This window comes from Macaca mulatta, chromosome 1 (genome assembly GCF_049350105.2).
Source record: "Macaca mulatta isolate MMU2019108-1 chromosome 1, T2T-MMU8v2.0, whole genome shotgun sequence".
Classification (NCBI taxonomy): Eukaryota; Metazoa; Chordata; class Mammalia; order Primates; family Cercopithecidae; genus Macaca; species Macaca mulatta.
The window spans coordinates 33,557,719-33,574,571 of record NC_133406.1 but is presented as its reverse complement, the minus strand read 5'-3'; the positions used below and the strand labels follow the sequence as shown (position 1 = coordinate 33,574,571).

General features: G+C 37.7%; 2 protein-coding genes across 10 annotated transcripts in view; one reads left to right on the top strand and one right to left on the bottom strand.

The window, feature by feature from the left end:
- The window catches only part of COP1 (COP1 E3 ubiquitin ligase), a 256,670-nt gene that overhangs the window by 90,426 nt on the left and 149,391 nt on the right, over positions 1–16,853 (top strand). For all 9 annotated transcript variants that reach the window (XM_077988044.1, XM_077988244.1, XM_077988120.1 and 6 more), the window contains one exon: positions 1,389–1,446. In XM_077988044.1, the coding sequence (XP_077844170.1) occupies positions 1,389–1,446 (58 nt within the window). The remainder of the gene's footprint in view (positions 1–1,388; positions 1,447–16,853) is intronic.
- On the bottom strand, positions 11,313–12,129 carry LOC708899 (histone H3.3A). The gene has a single exon (XM_002802070.4). It carries the CDS (start codon positions 12,039–12,041, stop codon positions 11,631–11,633), a length of 411 nt encoding a protein of 136 aa, XP_002802116.1. The 5' UTR covers positions 12,042–12,129; the 3' UTR covers positions 11,313–11,630.

Genomic DNA, 16,853 nt, shown 5'->3' with positions numbered 1-16,853 from the left:
GTACTTCTAAGAATACGTCCCATGCTTTAACCTTTGAGGTTCTTTCAGTACTAAGTAATTAATCATTTTGTATATTTGCATATAGAACCATTCTAATTAGTAATCTCAATTTCTTAAATTTTGTAGGGTAGAAAGAATATAATTTTTTTGTTGTTGTTGTTGTTTGTTTTTTGAGACAGAGTCTCACCCTGTCACCCAGGCTGGAGTGCAGTGGTGTGATCTCAGCTCACTGCAATCTCCATCTCCCAAGTTCAAGTGATTCTACTGCCTCAGCCTCCCAAGTAGCTGGGATTACAGGAGCGTGCCACCACACCCAGCTAATTTTTTTATTTTTAATAGAGATAGGGTTTCACCATGTTGGTCAGGCTGGTCTTGAACACCTGACCCCAGGTGATCCGCCCACCTTGGCCACCCACAGTGCTGAGATAACAGGCATGAGTGACCATGCCTGGACTAAGCATGTTTATAGTAGAAATAGAGAAAAAGAATTTACAAAAAGTAAATCGTAATGTATACAGTTGGTGTATATGTCATGTGATTTTCAGTTGTTGATAGTTTTTTATGTAGGGCTTATTTAAAGATGGGAGGGAGATAGGAATGATGAAATGGTAAGATAGAAATGCCAAGATAGAGGAAGTAAAAGATAGTCTACGCTTCTGGATGTTTTTTTAGGGTTAGATAGAATGTATAGAGGATATAATCACATAAAAAGAACCAGTGGAGAAAGCATATTATGTTTGATCAGAGCAGAAGAAGCTAGTATATTGGTTTTGGGTTACAAAGGCAAGATTATTGTTATTTTACCATTTATTTTATTCTTTTGATAGTTCTGTTTTTCACATGAGGTTTGATTATAATATTTTGAAGCTGGGAGGGACTCGAGATAATATATAAATAGCTAGCCTTCATCACCTCGTTTTTATAGATGAGGAATCTTGAGTGATTGATTATAAGGTAACTGTCCAAGAACACATAGCTTTTTAATGGCATAACAGGGTCTGTTAACCATAGACTTTGATTGCATGCTTGTGCTCTTTTCCCAATAGTGTAAATTTTCTTTTCCGTAGAGTTCCCCAAACCTGATTAACCTATCTGAAAATGAAATATAAACAAGTAAATTTATATAGACACCTGCCTTGTGATTATCCCCTGTTGATATTATTTCTTGGTTTATGTGTTTGAGGTGGTGAATTGAAGTGGTAAATTGCTTAAACATTTGCTGATATGTTGTGGGTTGTCTATTTGATCTTTAATGATTGGCAGTAAATGTTTTCTTTGCTTAGAAATTAGAAATACTGGGCTTATGTATGATATACTTTAGATTTAGTTTTTCAGTTGTTAAAATTATGTAAATACTGAAATCACATTTTTCTCTCTTCATTTTGCAGTAGTATTATTGATTCCACAGAATACAGCCAACCTCCAGGTTTCAGTGGCAGTTCTCAGGTAAACAATATCTTTGTTTTAATGATACCACAAGTATAATCGTCTGAGTTATAAAGTCATAGATTAGTTTACTAAAGTGTCCTGTCGCAAAGACAACCATTTTGAATGCAGTGGTGTTGATTAGCACTTGAATAGCTCTTATGCACAATGGCAGAATCAAATATTAATATTTGCTTTTTCAATGATAATAACTTAAATTTATTTTCTTCACCAAATTGTGATGGAACAAATCTAAAGGGTTTTGCTTTGTTTTTGTTTTTTTGAGACACACTGTCACGCAGGTTGGAATGCTGTAGCCTTGACCTCCTAGGCTCAAGCAATCCTCCTACCTCAGCCTCTCAAGTAACTGGGTCTATGGGAGTGCACCACCATGCCCAGCTAATTTTTGTACTTATTGTAGAGATGGGATTTCACCATGTTGTCCAGACTGGTCTCAAACTCCTGGACTCAAGCGATCTGTCTGCCTCACCCTCCCAGAGTGGTAGGATTGCAGGTGTAAGCCACTATCCCTGGCATTTTTTTAAAACTTAATTTCAGAACCTGAGAGGAAGGAAATACTTTAGGAAAAAAAAAATGCATAATAAGGACATAGTTTATCTTAGAGATATGAAAATTATAAATCTGTCATTGAATTATGCTTCACTATGTTGAAACTTACACCTTTTCCATGGAATAAAGACTATAGTCTTGAGTAAAATAGGTATCAGCTTTACCTCTTTTAATTAGTTGTATGATTATTTTGAACTTTACTCTCTTCATCTTTGACTTGGAGATACTGATATCTGTCAAGCTTATTTTTGAGGCCTAATATGCTTTTTTTAACTTTTTATTTTTATATTTTATTTTATATTTTTGAGACAGAGTCTCGCTCTGAATCCGGGCTGGAGTGCAGTGGCACCATCTCGGCTCACTGCAACCTCCACCTCCCGGGTTCAGGTGATTTTCCTGCCTCAGCCTCCCGAGTAGCTGGGACTACAGGCATGTGCCACCACACCCAGCTGATTTTTTGTAGTTTTAGTAGAGACGGGGTTTCACCATGTTGGCCAGGATGGTCTCCATCTCTTGACCTTGTGATCCTCCCTTCTTGACTTCTCCAAGTGCTGGGATTATAGGCGTGAGCCAGTGCGCCCAGGCATTTTTAATTTTTATTTTTGAGATGGAGTCCTGCTCTGTCACCCAGACTGGAGTGCAGTGGTATGATCTTGGCTCACTGCAACCTCTGCCTTCCGGGTTCAAGCAATTCTCCAGCTTCAGCCTCCCGAGTGGCTGGGACTACAGGCGTGCACCACTGCGTCCGGCTAATTTTTGTATTTTTAGAAGAGACGGGGGTTTCACCATGTTGGCCAGGTGGGTCTCAAACTCCTGATCTCAGGTGATCTGCCCACCTCGGCCTCCCAGAGTGCTGGGATTACAGTAATGAGCCCTGCTCCCGGCTGTGTTTTTAAACTTTTTATATTGAAATAAGTTTTGACTTAGAGAAAAATTACAAAAATACTACAAAGAATTCCTTTATAGTTTGTATCCAGATTGTCTAAACACTTAACATTTTATCACCTTTGTTTTATCATTCTCATTCAGCCTTTCTTTTACATATATATACATATAATTTCTTTTCTGGATTGTTTGAGTAAGGTACACACATATGTTTCTTTACCCTTAAATACTTCAGCATGTATTTCCTTAGGAACAAGGATATTGTCTTATGTAATCACAATATAACTTTAAAATTCAGGCAGTTAATATCGATACAATATTATTTCTAAATTCTAGATTTTCAGATTTTAAGAATTACCCTAATATTGCCTGGGCAACATGGTGAGACCCTGCCTCTACAAAAAATAAAAAAAATTAGTTGGGCATGGTGGCATGTGCTTGTGGTTTCAGCTACTCAGGAGGCTAAGGTGGGAGGATACCTTGAACCCAGGAGGCCGTGGTTACAGTGAGCTGAGATCATGCCAGTATACTCCAGCCTGGGTGACAGAGTCAGACCCTGTCTCCCCGCCACCCCATCCCACCCCCCAAAAAAAAGAATTACCCTAATATCCTTTATAGTAAAACAAAAAACAGTGAGGTATTTTTAATGAACATTTATTTGTATATTCACTTTATTTTAAAAAATATTATACCTATTTTTATCTAAGTGAACAGTAAATCCTTTTGGATTATATCACTTCTGTTTTACTTGTCTCCAAACTTGGACGACTACCTTGTTACTTTTATGATTAGTTTATGTGACTACTCTGTACATCATCCCGTATTATGTTCATGTACAATACATACATTTGGCCTATTCTTTTTTATAGTGAGTTTGCAGATTAGTTTGTGTCTGTTTCTGAACAGCCATGAAAATACCAGATTCAATTATTTTTATATGACATAATGGAATACATTAGGATAAAATTTAAAGCCTTAAATTGAAATATACTCTAGGAACTTGAGAGAGAATAGCAGTCCCTGTATCTGGAAACTGGCTTAGCATTTATAACTAGCCATTTGTGTTCTCCTTCTGAACATAATTTCATAGAACATCAACATCAGACAAGGCTACTCTCTTGGAATATTATTCAGCCATAAAAAAGAATGAAATCTTGTCATTTGCAGCAACATGGATGGAACTGAAGATCATTAAATTAAGTGAAATGAGCCAGGAACCAAAAGACAATCAAACATATTGTCAGTCTTAAATGGGAGCAAAAAAAGTGGATCTCATGGAGGCAGAGCGTGGAATGGAGATAGTAGGCAGAGAAGGGAAAGGTATGGGGGTGGGGATGGAGAGAAGTTGCTTAGTGGGTACAAAAATATAGTAAGTTTGGGTGAATGAGTTCTAGTATTTGATAATACAGTAGGGAAGTTATAGTTAATACTTTATTGTATATTTCAGAATAGCTAGAAGAGAAGAATTGCAGTGTTTCCAACACAAGAAATGATAAATGTTTGAGAATATAGAAATCCCAGTTACCCTAATTGATTATTACATTGTATTTGTCTATCGAAATAATACATGTACCCCCCACAGATATGCACAACCACGATATAGCAACTTTTCTAAAAAGAAATTGAATCTGGAGGAAAAAGAAAAACAATCAGAATCTTTTTTTTGAAATATTTTGGAGTAGCACTTACTTTTATGTGGTGAAGGAGACTTTTGGTTTGAGATAGTACTCCGAGACAGTGTGTTAATATCGTCTCATCCCCTCCCGCAAGAAATGCTATTGCTATATTGCTCTCCTCACACCCAAAACTTAGAAGAATTTATAGATGATTAAAAGAGAAAATACGGAGTAAGAGCTGCCTAATCTGTGAGTCACTATATGCATGGTAAATGCATGCTTAAGGATTAAATGACAAGTCTCCTAGGAGAATTCTTAGCATCTGTTAGAGGACTGGGTAGTTTTTGAGGAGGAAACCATACTAGTGTTGAGATGGAGCTGACATGATACATTGCACTGAAGGCCTTACCCTTCATTTCTAGCTGTGCTCCAAATAATAGCTAGACCTAAAATAAATTGACACAAGAACAATTGAAATAGTGGATAGTCGAGTATAAGCCTGGCAAATCCAAACTAAAGAATACTGTAAAACTAAAAAAAACTCCAAAAGTATGAATAAAATAGGACAGTGTTTCCACGTAAATAAAAGGTATATTTTCCAAAAGTAGTAAAACTTTGTATCACGAAGGATTGGAATTTATGTAAAGCAAAATCTGTTAGAAATTAAATAATTAGGGGCTGGGCGTGGCGGCTCACGCCTGTAATCCCAGCACTTTGGGAGGCCAGGGCAGGCGGATCGTGAGGTCAAGAGATCGAAACCATCCAGGCCAAAATGGTGAAACCCTGTCTCTACTAAAAATACAAAAAAATTAGCTGGGCATGGTGGTGCACGCCTGTAGTCCCAGCTACTTGGGAGGCTGAGGCAGCTAAATTCCTTCAACCCGGGAGGTAGTGGTTGTAGTGAGCCAAGATTGCACCATTGCACTCCAGCCTGGCGACAGAGTAAGACTCCGTCTGAAAAAAAATTAATAATAATTAGGTAGCATGTATTTTGCAGTTACTTTTCATAGACAGTGTTTGAACTATTCATATGTATTAACTAACTTTCAGAACTACTCTGTGAGATAAATACTACTATTATTATTATTTTTATTTTTTGAGGCGAGGTCTCGCTCTGTTGCCCAGGCTGGAGCGCAGTGGCTCCATCTTGGCTTACTGCAACTTCCGCCTCCCGGGTTCAGGTGATTCTCCTGCCTCAGCCTCCTGAGTAGCTGGGACTACAGACACACACCACCACACCCAGCTAATTTTTGTATTTTTAATAGAGACGAGGTTTCACCATGTTGGCCAGGATAGTCTCGATCTCTTGATCTCATGATCTGCCTGCCTCAGCCTCCCAAAGTGCTGGGATTGCAGATGTGAGCCTCTGTACCCTGCTGATAAATACTATTATTATTTTTTATTGAAAAGGAAACTGGTACACAGAGAAGTTATGGAGGTTGACTCAGTTAATATAGCTAGTAAGAGGAGGGAGCTGAGATTTAAACCCAGATGTTGTGGCTTCAGAGTCTTTGCTTTTAAATACTCAATTTACTCAAGCAGCAGGTTTTGGAGGTTTTGTTGTTGTTGTCAGTTTTTTGTTTTTTGTCTTAAACGTACCTGATATTTACGAGGCTCTGAGGACAAAAGAACAAACAGAGACAAACAGAGACAGTCTAGAAAAGAGTAAATGAAGACTCCTCTGAGTACCTGTGTGTTCGAAAATCAGTGCATTCAAAAAATACTGCTAGTGGAAGTATTATTTATCAAAAATTTCTGGAATGTGGTCAGAATTGTACTAAACATTCGTAGTCTTGAATGCTTTCATTTTTAGATAAGAATGAAAATAAATGAGCTTTTTATTTACCCAAGAGGCTACATTATCACTAGATGATAAATATAGAAAGACCAAAAAAAAGCCCATATACAACGTAAGTTGAAATTAGCTATTATGATACTGAGTACATTAAAATAAGACAGTGTTGATGCATACTAATCAAAACCACATTCTTAATGAAATGTAATTTTAAAGATTATAAAATATTAAAATAGTTCAGATCAATTTTAGAACAATTTGTATAGACCAGTAATCATAATTACCAATTTAGTTAGATTCCAATTTAAAATAAATCCCAGTAGTTTTTTTTAAGGGTGTGTAGCATATGGCCAATTAACATTAAAGTTCATTAGTAGAATGAATTATTCAGAGGTTAATGATGAATTTACCTCATCAACTATTAAAATGTACTCTAAGACTGCTGTAACAAAAGAAGCAGAACAAAAATTTAAAATCTACCTACAAGTAATAATTTAGTCTGTGATAAAGGTGGTCATGTAGATCAGTGGTGAAAGGAGAGATTAAATGCATGGTTTTGGGACAAATGGGAAACTCTCTGAAGGAAATTTAGCTTGTTTTCACTTACTGAAAGAGTTCAGATCAGCTAAACAACAGTTTTAACAACAGTAAAACTATAGAAATTAAGAAAGAAATCTACCCTACATTTAAGAAAGCACCACAAACAAAATTTAAACCCAAATTGGGAAAGGTGTCATAATTAGGGCAAGTAAATGGCTTAATTGCTTCAAAATATTAAAAGCTTTGATTTTTTTTTTTTTTTTTTTTTGGAGACAGTCTCACTCTGTTGCCAGGCTGGAGTGCAGTGGTGTGATCTCAGCTCACTGCAGCCTTCACCTCCCAGGTTTAAGCAATTCTCCAGCCTCAGCCTCCCGAGTAGCTGAGACTACAGGTGCGCACCACCACACCCAGCTAATTTTTGTATTTTTAGTAGAGACAGGATTTCACTATGTTGAACAGGATGGTCTCGATCTCTTGTCTTCATGATCTGCCTGCCTTGGCCTCTCAAAGTGCTAGGATTACAGGCGTGAGCCACCGTGCCTGGCCAATTTTATCTTTTTAATAAAAGCTCCAAATAGGGTAAGAAGATGGTGCAGGATGTCAATATTTTTAAAAGACAAAAATTCACACATTCAGCTTACATGAAATAATACTCAATTTTGCAAATAAATAAAAGCAAAATATAGAATAATACAAGGTACCAGAGAAATCATCTGATAGTTATGGGTAAAATCAAAGGGATGTTCCAAAATGGGAAATACTCTTACTTGCAGTGAGTGTATGTGCTCGAGCATGTGCCTATTGGGGAAGGGTAGGTGGAGGAAGGGAGAGTGGTAATTGAGTTGACAGTCTTCCAGGAAGATAATTTGGCAGTATATACATATGATCAATGCTAAAATAGTTTGATTTGCAAATTATACACAAAGAAATTTATTTTAAGGAGTGATTCTAAGTACTATGTAAAGATTATATACCGGTATTAATCATATGTGTGTGAAAATTCTGGAAAAATAAACATACCCAGCCATAGTAGTTGCAGAAATAGTGCTCAACTGTAGGATGGATTACTTTACTGCTCTTAAAAATACTATTTAGTAGTTGAAATTGAATGGAAAAAAACGCTAACAATATAATGTAAGTGAAGCCAGAAATGTATGAACTTTATAGAGTTATATTTCTGAACTTTTGTAATTGCCTATTGATTTTGCTTCAGAGTTGTTATAAAACCATAGAACAATTAGCAAAATTATAAAATTAATATTGATATATCCGAGAAAACTTTAAATTTTTAATTTTAAATTCTTTACAATTTAAATTTCAGCAATGTATTCACTAATGTCCTTTATAGAAAAAAAAATTCTAGTCCAGGACCATTCTGAATGACTTGTTGCATTTATTTGTCATGTCTCTTTAATCTCCTCTAAATTGGTACAGTTTTTCAGTTTATGACATCAACATTTTTGAAGAGTATAAGTTATTTTATAGGATGTTCCTCAGTTTGAATTTGTCTTGTGTTTTCTTATGCCTAAGATTCAGATTATCTATTTTCATCAGGAATACTATAGTAGTCCTATTTTGTCATCCTTAGTTTGTCATATCTGGAGGCATATGATATCTATTTGTCTCAGTGCTGGTGATGTTAACTTTGATCACTTGATTAAGATGGTGGCTGCCAGATTTCACTGCTGTAAAGTTACCATATTCTTCCCTTTGAGCCTCTATTATTATATCTTACTTATAATAATAATCATTGATATGTTAGTTGTCCAAATGATGATTTTCTGAGTTTTTATATCTTCCACATTTATTAGTTAGTCCTTCTGTTTGTTTATATCATTGTGGAATCCTGGGTCATTAATATATATATACTGTTATTAATTTTGAAACTCAAGTCATCTTATATTTGGCTAGTTGGAGCTCCTTCAGACTGACTTCTGTATCCTTTTGACATATTTCTGTCATTCTTTATAAGTACTTTCTTAGACAATAATGTTCCAGCTTCATTCCATACTGGCATTGCCCCAGTCCTGGAATCAGTCTTGTATCCAAGAAACCTCTTTTCTTTTAGTGGAGAAATATATTTTAAAACCAAAAATCTTAAGTACGCTCATTGTTCTTGGACTATCATTGCTTGCAAGCTTTCTCAGTGGACAGAGCTAGGAAATATATGTATTTGTATGTATTAATATATATTGTTATATATTTACAACCATAATATATAAGCATTAATTGCATATTAATCACTGTTTGATTACTGAAGGACTCCCAGGAATCAAACAGTTTATATTTCTGGAACAGTGTGATTACAGGCAATGGATATACAGAACAGCCTAGCAGCAATAGTGTATTTATTGAAAGGGATCCAGAGAATTCAATCACAATATTCTTTGTCCTTCCACTGCTAGGTTGCACAGGAATTGCTTTGTTACCAGATTTAGAATCACTACTGGCTTGGGTTTGAAGCACCTGAGTACCAGGAGATCCAAAGTCTGCTTTTGGTTGGAGTCTCTGATGTTGAGCTAGTCATGTAACCACTCAGTGGATTCACCTTGCCTACTGCCTAGACAGAGTCAATTTATCAAGACAGGAATTGTGATAAAGTGTAATTCACGCAGAGCCAGCTGTGCTGGTACTCTAATCAGTCTCCCCGAGCATTTGGGGATAAGAATTTTTAAGGACAACTTAGTGGGTTGGGGGAAGCCAGTGAGCCAGAAATGCCTGATTGGTTAGATAGGAGATGATATCATAGGGAATTGAAGTTGTCCTCTTGCACTGGGCCAGTTCTGGGTGGGGGGTACAAGATCAGATGGGCCAGTTAATCAATCTGGGTAGTGCCAGCTGATCCATCAAGTGCAGGGTCTGCAAAGTATCTCAAGCACTGATCTTAAGAGCAATTTAGGGAAGGTCAGAATCTTGTAGCCTCCAGCTGCGTAACTTCTAAACCATGATTTCTAATCTTGTGGCCAGTGTTAGTTGTCTAGTCGCCAGCAAGAAGGAGGTTTGTTTTTGGGAAAGTGCTGTTATGGTCTTTGTTTTAAACTGTAACCTGTAAATTGGCTAGGTGCAATGCTTACACCTGTAATCCCAGCACTTTGGGAGGTCAAGGTGGATGGATTACCTGAAGTCAGGAGTTCAAGACCAGCCTGGCCAACATGGAGAAACCTCATCTCTACAAAAAATACAAAAATTAGCAGGATGTGGTGATGTGTGCCTGCAATCTCAGTCACTCAGGATGCTGAGGCAGGAGAATCACTTGAACCCATAAGGCAGAGGCTGCAGTGAGCTGAGCTCGTGCCACTGCAGTCCAGCCTGGACAGCAGAGCAAGACTCTGTCTCAAAACAAAACAAAACAAAACAAAACAAAAGACAACAAACCAATAAACTAAGTTCCTCCCAAAGTTAGTTAAGCCTGTGCCCAGTAATGAACAAGGACAACTTGGAGGAAGCAAGATGGAGTCAGTTAGGTTAAATCTCTTTCACTGTCTTAGTCATAATTTTGCAAAGGTGGTTTCAGTCACTTAGATGTGTTCTTTTGGTTATGTAACCAGCTTTAACAGACACTACTGAAACCAGGTACAAATCATGCAAATCGTGAATTCAATTATTATTACTAAACAATGCTGACCAACTGATGCGTTCTGCTCCAAAACAACTCACTGACTCATGATTACGGAAAATTATTTATCTTTAGTTAATGTATTCTCTAGTGTAGGCAAGGGTCAGTAGTTCTGGAGATAACTAGGTGGTCAGTCCGTACAAGCTGAGGTCAATCCATGCTATTCTAGCATATCTAGGGTTCATTTTAGCATTTGTCCTTTCTATATTTATAATTTCCTCTTCTGATGGAAACCTAACTTTCATGATCAAAATACATTTACTTATTTGCATAGTCTTAAAATACATATACAAAAGGTAGCATGAAAATTGCTGAGAAAACAAATCTAACTAGAGATATTTCTTTGAAATTCTGTTTGTCTTTAGCTTAAGAATATATACTGAAAATATAGTATATTCAAAGGTTATTTAGATTTGTTTAATTTTCTTCATTTTAGTTGTGACATTTCTTTAAAATAGTTTCATTTACTTCTATTTGTATTTTACCCCACTTTCCATCCTTATTATATATATCCTTTTTGAATATGTAAAATATTAACCTGATTCTAAAAATCAGAGCTGTATAAAAAGTTACAATCAATAACTGCTACCCTTTCAGCCCTTCTACCAATTTCCCTACCTCCATCTTTTCCACTCCATTTCTACTTTACCCTCTATAGTTCACCAGTTTTATTAGTCAGATTTGCAGATACATATGCACATTTTCTTATTTTTGCTGTCTTTCACAAAGGGTAGCTTTCTAGTAATCTTTTTCTGTACTTTGCTTTGTTTAACAATTTATGAGGAAAGTAATTCTTTTTTTTTTTTTTTTTTTTTTTGCCATCAATAAGAAATTTACTTGTTTTAAAAAAATCCAAATGCTGGCATTGTCCAGAAAAATTTAACAGGTTTATTTATAATTATTATAAAGTTGAACCGCTGAAACTTGTTCACTGAAACATTTTAACTTGCATTAATGCTTTACGCCTCTGCATTTATATTAAAAATTCACACACAAATGAAAATGGAAAAACTGCCAATACCTGATTTCTGTCCCCTATTTTTCCACTCACAATCATATACTTAGGTACCTTTTGACCCCATGGAAAAAAAATATCTAACGTTCAGAACTACCAATAACAGGAAGAAGAGAATTTTTTTTTTTTTTTTTTTGAGAATGAAATGTTTCCCATCATAGTGGATTCTTAAGCACGTTCTCCACGTATGCGGCGTGCTAGCTGGATGTCTTTTGGCATAATTGTTACACGTTTGGCATGGATAGCACACAGGTTGGTGTCTTCAAAAAGGCCAACCAGATAGGCCTCACTTGCCTCCTGCAAAGCACCAATAGCTGCGCTCTGGAAGCGCAGATCTGTTTTAAAGTCCTGAGCAATTTCTCGCACCAGACGCTGGAAGGGAAGTTTGCGAATCAGAAGTTCAGTGGACTTCTGATAACGTCTAATTTCACGGAGTGCCACAGTACCAGGCCTGTAACGATGAGGTTTCTTCACCCCTCCAGTAGAGGGCGCACTCTTGCGAGCGGCTTTTGTAGCCAGTTGCTTCCTGGGTGCTTTACCACCGGTCGATTTGCGGGCAGTCTGCTTTGTACGAGCCATGGTACAGAGACCTCCTTACTTACCCCCCTTCTCCTTCGGCTGTAGCTCGGCGAGCGAGAGGCGGCGCTGGCGTTAGAGAGCGACGGCCGAGGAAAGTAATTCTATAGAAGTTCATAGAAGTCCTCCTCATTCTTTTTTACAGCTGCATGAAACTTCTTCATGTGGTTGTATCATAACTTATTTAATCACTTTGTTATATAGTAACAAGTAGGTAGTTTCCATTATTTTGAAATTACAGCCAGTACAGCAGTGACTAAGTTGTGCCTGTGTATTTTCATATTATTGGAGGTATACCTTCAGTGTAAATACCTAGAAGTGGGATTGCTGGGTCAAAGGTATGGATGGATAGTACCAAATAAACCACCCCCCAAAAGCAGTTTGTGTCTTCACCAACAACTTGTAAATATGTCTGTTTTCCCCACAGCATCTCTAATATAATGACTTTTCATAGTTTTTATTTTTTGCCAGTATAGTAGGTGAGAAATGTATCTTAAAATAGTTTTGTGTTTCTTTAATTATGACTGAGATTGACTGTGTTTTCATATGTTTACTGGTATACTAATATACTTATTAGTGAGTAGCATACTCATATCTTTAGCTGACAGACCGTTTTCTTCTATTAGGTGCTTGACTTTTTTGGTTCAATTTATAAGACTTTGTTATATTAGGAATACTAGTCTGTTACCTATGACCTGTGTTGCCTATAGTTTCTTCCTATTTTGTGTTTGTTTTTTTTTTAACCATTCAAAAGTTTTTAGTTAAAATTATCAATTTTTAAAAATTACATCTAGATCTTTGAATCATAATTAAAAGCTTCTCCCTACAACCAGGATGTAGAGAAACCCATTCTTTCTTAAAATACTTGTCTCATCTTTATTTTTTTACATTTAAATTCTCAATCTGTTAGGAGTTTATTCTAGTGTATGTTTTGAAATGTGGATTTAATGTCATCCATCCAAATGGCTAGCCATGTGCCCCAGCCCTGTTTTAAAAAGTTCATCTATCTGCTGGTCTTTTTCCGGGAAGTCTGTATTGTTACCACTTCTTTATTGTAGAGGCTTTATGATATGTTTTAATGTCTAATATTTCTTTTCTTCCCCTTTCTTAGCTTGTCTTTTTCATTGTTTTGCAGAATATTTCTTCCTGTTTGTTTTTTCATAGGAACTTTAGTATCAGTTTATCTAGCTTCATAAAAAAGCTTCTTGGTATTTTTTATTGGAACTGCCTTTATCTTATCAATTATCTCAGGAAGAATTGACAGCTTTATGATACTGATTTTAACTCTAGGCTTTGCTTGTATTTTTCATAAGTTTATTTCTAAGCATTTTTTTAAAGCTGAAATTTTGTTTTTAAAAGTAAATTTTAAAATTAAACTTTTAATTTTGAGATTTTAATAATTATAGAGTTACATGCAATTATAAGAAATCTGAAATGTAAAAATCCAGAATTTGAAATGTTCCAAGATTTGAAACTTTTTGAACTGCGATATGATGCTTAAAAGAAATGCTAATTGGGGCATTTTGGACTTTGGATTTTCAGATTGGGGGTGCTTAGTTGGTAAACACAATGCAAATATTCCAAGGTAGGGAGGAAGAGAATGGTTTGCAGAGCTTCCATGCCCTCTCTGGGCATGCATGCTCTCCTGATCCTCCTAGACCTCAGTGTGTTCACCAACCTGGAAACTCATTCAATTTTATTGTTCAAGAGCTTTATAGAGTTTTATAGAGCTTAATCTCCAGGCCTCAGCCATTTCCTGGAGGTTGGCGTGTGTGCAAAAGTTCCAGCTCTCTAATTACTTGGTAGTCTTTTGACCAGCCTTATCCTGAGGTTTTGTAGGTGTCCCACCCTAAGTCACTTCACTAAATTCAGGTATGATCAAAACGAACTTGCTATGAATAACAAAAGATGCTCATATCACTCAGGAAACTCCAAGGATTTTAGGAACTGTGTGTGAGGAACTGTAACTGCCCAGTGGGTTCTCCTTCTCCAATGCCTAGACAGAACCGTTTTATCAAGACGGGAGGGAATTGCAATAGAGAAAGAGTAATTCACACAGAGCGAGCTATGCTTAAGATCAGAGTTTTATTAGTCAAATCAGTCTCCCCAAACATTTGGGGATCAGAGATTTTAAGGATAATTTGGTGGGTGGGGGAAGTCCAGTGAGTCAAGAGTGCTGATTAGTGGGGTCAGAGATGAAATCATGGGGAATTGACTCCACTGAGTCAGTTCCTGGGCCAGGGCCACAAGATCAGATGAGCCAGTTAATCTATCTGGTTGATGCCAGCTGATCCATCAAGTGCTGGGTCTGCAAAGTATCTCAAGCACTGATCTTAGGAACAGTTTAAGGAGGGTCAGAATCTCATAGCCTCCAGCTGCATGACTCCTAAACCTTAATTTCTAATCTTGTGGCTAATTTGTTAGTCCTACAAAGAATGTCTAGTCCCCAGGCAGGAAGGAGGTTTGTTTTGGGAAAGGGCTGTTTCCCTGTTTGTTTTAAGCTATTTAGTAAGTTCTTCCCAAAGTTAGTTCAGTCTATGCCCAGGAATGTATAAGGACAGCTTGGAGGTTAGAAGCAAGATAGTTTGATTAGGTCAGATCTCTTTCACTGTCTTAGCTGTAATTTTGCAATGGCAGTTTCAGAACTTTGGACAGAAACCAAGTATATTTCTTAGACCACATTTCCTTTTCATGTGTGTAGTGATATTGTTGCAAAACTTTCTCCTTAGTTCAGCTAAAACCAGGCTCTCATTAGGTGACCAGGAAAGATTGGGCTTGCAGGCACATACAAGGGTGAGGAAAATGTAATTTATTGGGCGAAAAGGAAAAAGGGAAAAATAACTCTCAGCAAAGTGAGGCAGAATCCTGCTAGCAGGTTTCTTGCGTCACAGATTGAATCCCAGGTCACCACCCAGGCACAGGAGAGGCCAGGCTCCTCCCTGCTGCAAATGACAAACTTCCTGAGGTCCCACCCCATCCTCTCAGTGTGCAGGTGGACATTATTCAGAAAGAATCAGCTGGGAAAGGGTATGCTTCATCCAGGACAGGCTGTCTGGTTTTTCAGCCTTCAGGCTGTTTTAGGCTTGAAGGAGGGGTTTTGCCTGGGGACCCTTGGCTGCCTACTGTCTCTATCATTTTCTCCTCTGAAGTATATCTAACTGTCATAAAGATAAGAATAAGGAGGAAGGTTAATCTTAACTACTTCCTGCTGTCAGGGTGTGCTGTTTTGGGAAAATGGCAGTCAAATCTCCCTGAGAGGCCTATCTGAGGGTCCTGGCAAAAGGGGCCATTGTCTGAGGCTCCCATTGCGTGACCATTTGGGGCCTAAAGGCAAGAAGAGACAAACTGGGTTATTAGAAAACATGTATCAAAACAAAGTAAGCGAGGAGAGGGTGAGGACAGCTCAAAAATCTGGAGATTTTTACTAGTTAGTGCAGGGAGATGGGGGCAGAAGCCTGACTAGTAAAACAAACTTTTACCTTTTTGCTGGTGTGTTGGGCTTCTGGGTTCCCTTCCCCTGAGCCCAATCGTAAGGCCAACCAGTTTAAGATTTGGGAAATTAACTTTTCCCTGTTTGGAGGATACATCCAAGGGGAGTGTCCCATAGTACAAACACACAGTTACTTATCAGTGAAGAGAGGACAGAGGAGGAGAAAAGAAAAAGAAGGCTTGTTTATTTTTCAAAGGAGTCCCAGGGGTTCAGGATGGACTCAAAAGGGTTACAGACTGAAGATGAATGGCTACTCATCTAGAAAGAGAGGAGCGAGGTGCCCCAGCTTGCCTTTTCTTCCTAGCAAATACCTGGGGTATTTTGAGGTAGGGAGAGTAAGATGTTCCTCTTTCTTTCCTCTGTCCTTGGATCCCGAGTCCCAGCGACCACAACAGGGTGCCACCCATGGGTGTCAAAGTGGCTTTCACTGATGTTAATGGGGGGAGGGGTATGCTACAGGGTGGGAGTATTCACTCTTACCCATATACACCATATCTTCCTTGCTGTCAGTAGTCTTTGAATTCCCTAGACCTTTTTTATGCCGTGGATAGTAGCATGAACTTTATGCAATGGGAATCTTGGTTTCATCAGTAAGAAATCAGTCATGCTCACCTATGCTGTTCCTTTTTTAAGTTCTGTTATCATCTGCCTCTGGATCCATCAGATCCAGTTTTCTTTCCTATGGCTTTGACCTAAAGCTTGGAATTGAGTTTGAGACAAAAATGTGTCTTGGGGGGTGGGGAGTGTTGCATGGATTCCTTTTCTTAAGCTGAATGCTAAGGTGAAGCTGTGGAATTGAGTCCTCCTCCAACAAGGGAGAAAAGGATGTCTTATGACACCCCAGATAACTGATAGCTATAGTTAATGCCTGCTAAGATTTGGGTGCATAGTTCTTGTCTTTGGTTAGCTCCCTTGTTCTTAGGTTTCCTAAAAAGGAAACCTCCAAGTGTTGGGCATCCTATTTATTCCCATCACCCAGCAGAACAGTTGCTCAGAACTTGAATATTGTTCCAGATTTCTACATTACCCATCCCTTTTGTTTTTTGTTTTTTCTTTTTTTTTTGAGCTGCAGCTGGAAACTACTGGTTGGTTCACCAGAACAAGCAGGGTTAGTCTAAAATGTAGGCAAAAACTTAAAAATAACTAAGGAGTTTAGAATTTAATGACAAATGTATGATACGTCTTGAAACATAATTTATCTCTCTCCAGTCTCCTTTTGTTTTGAGACAAAGTCTCACTCTTGTGCCCAGGCTGGAGTGCAATGGCACTATCTTGGCTCACTGCAACCTCCGCCTCCTGGGTACAAGCGATTCTCCTGCCTTAGC

What these genes read in the sequence shown, in the direction of transcription:
- LOC708899 (XM_002802070.4), bottom strand. Translation starts at nt 12,041, where the DNA reads ATGGCTCGTACAAAGCAGACTGCCCGCAAATCGACCGGTGGTAAAGCA.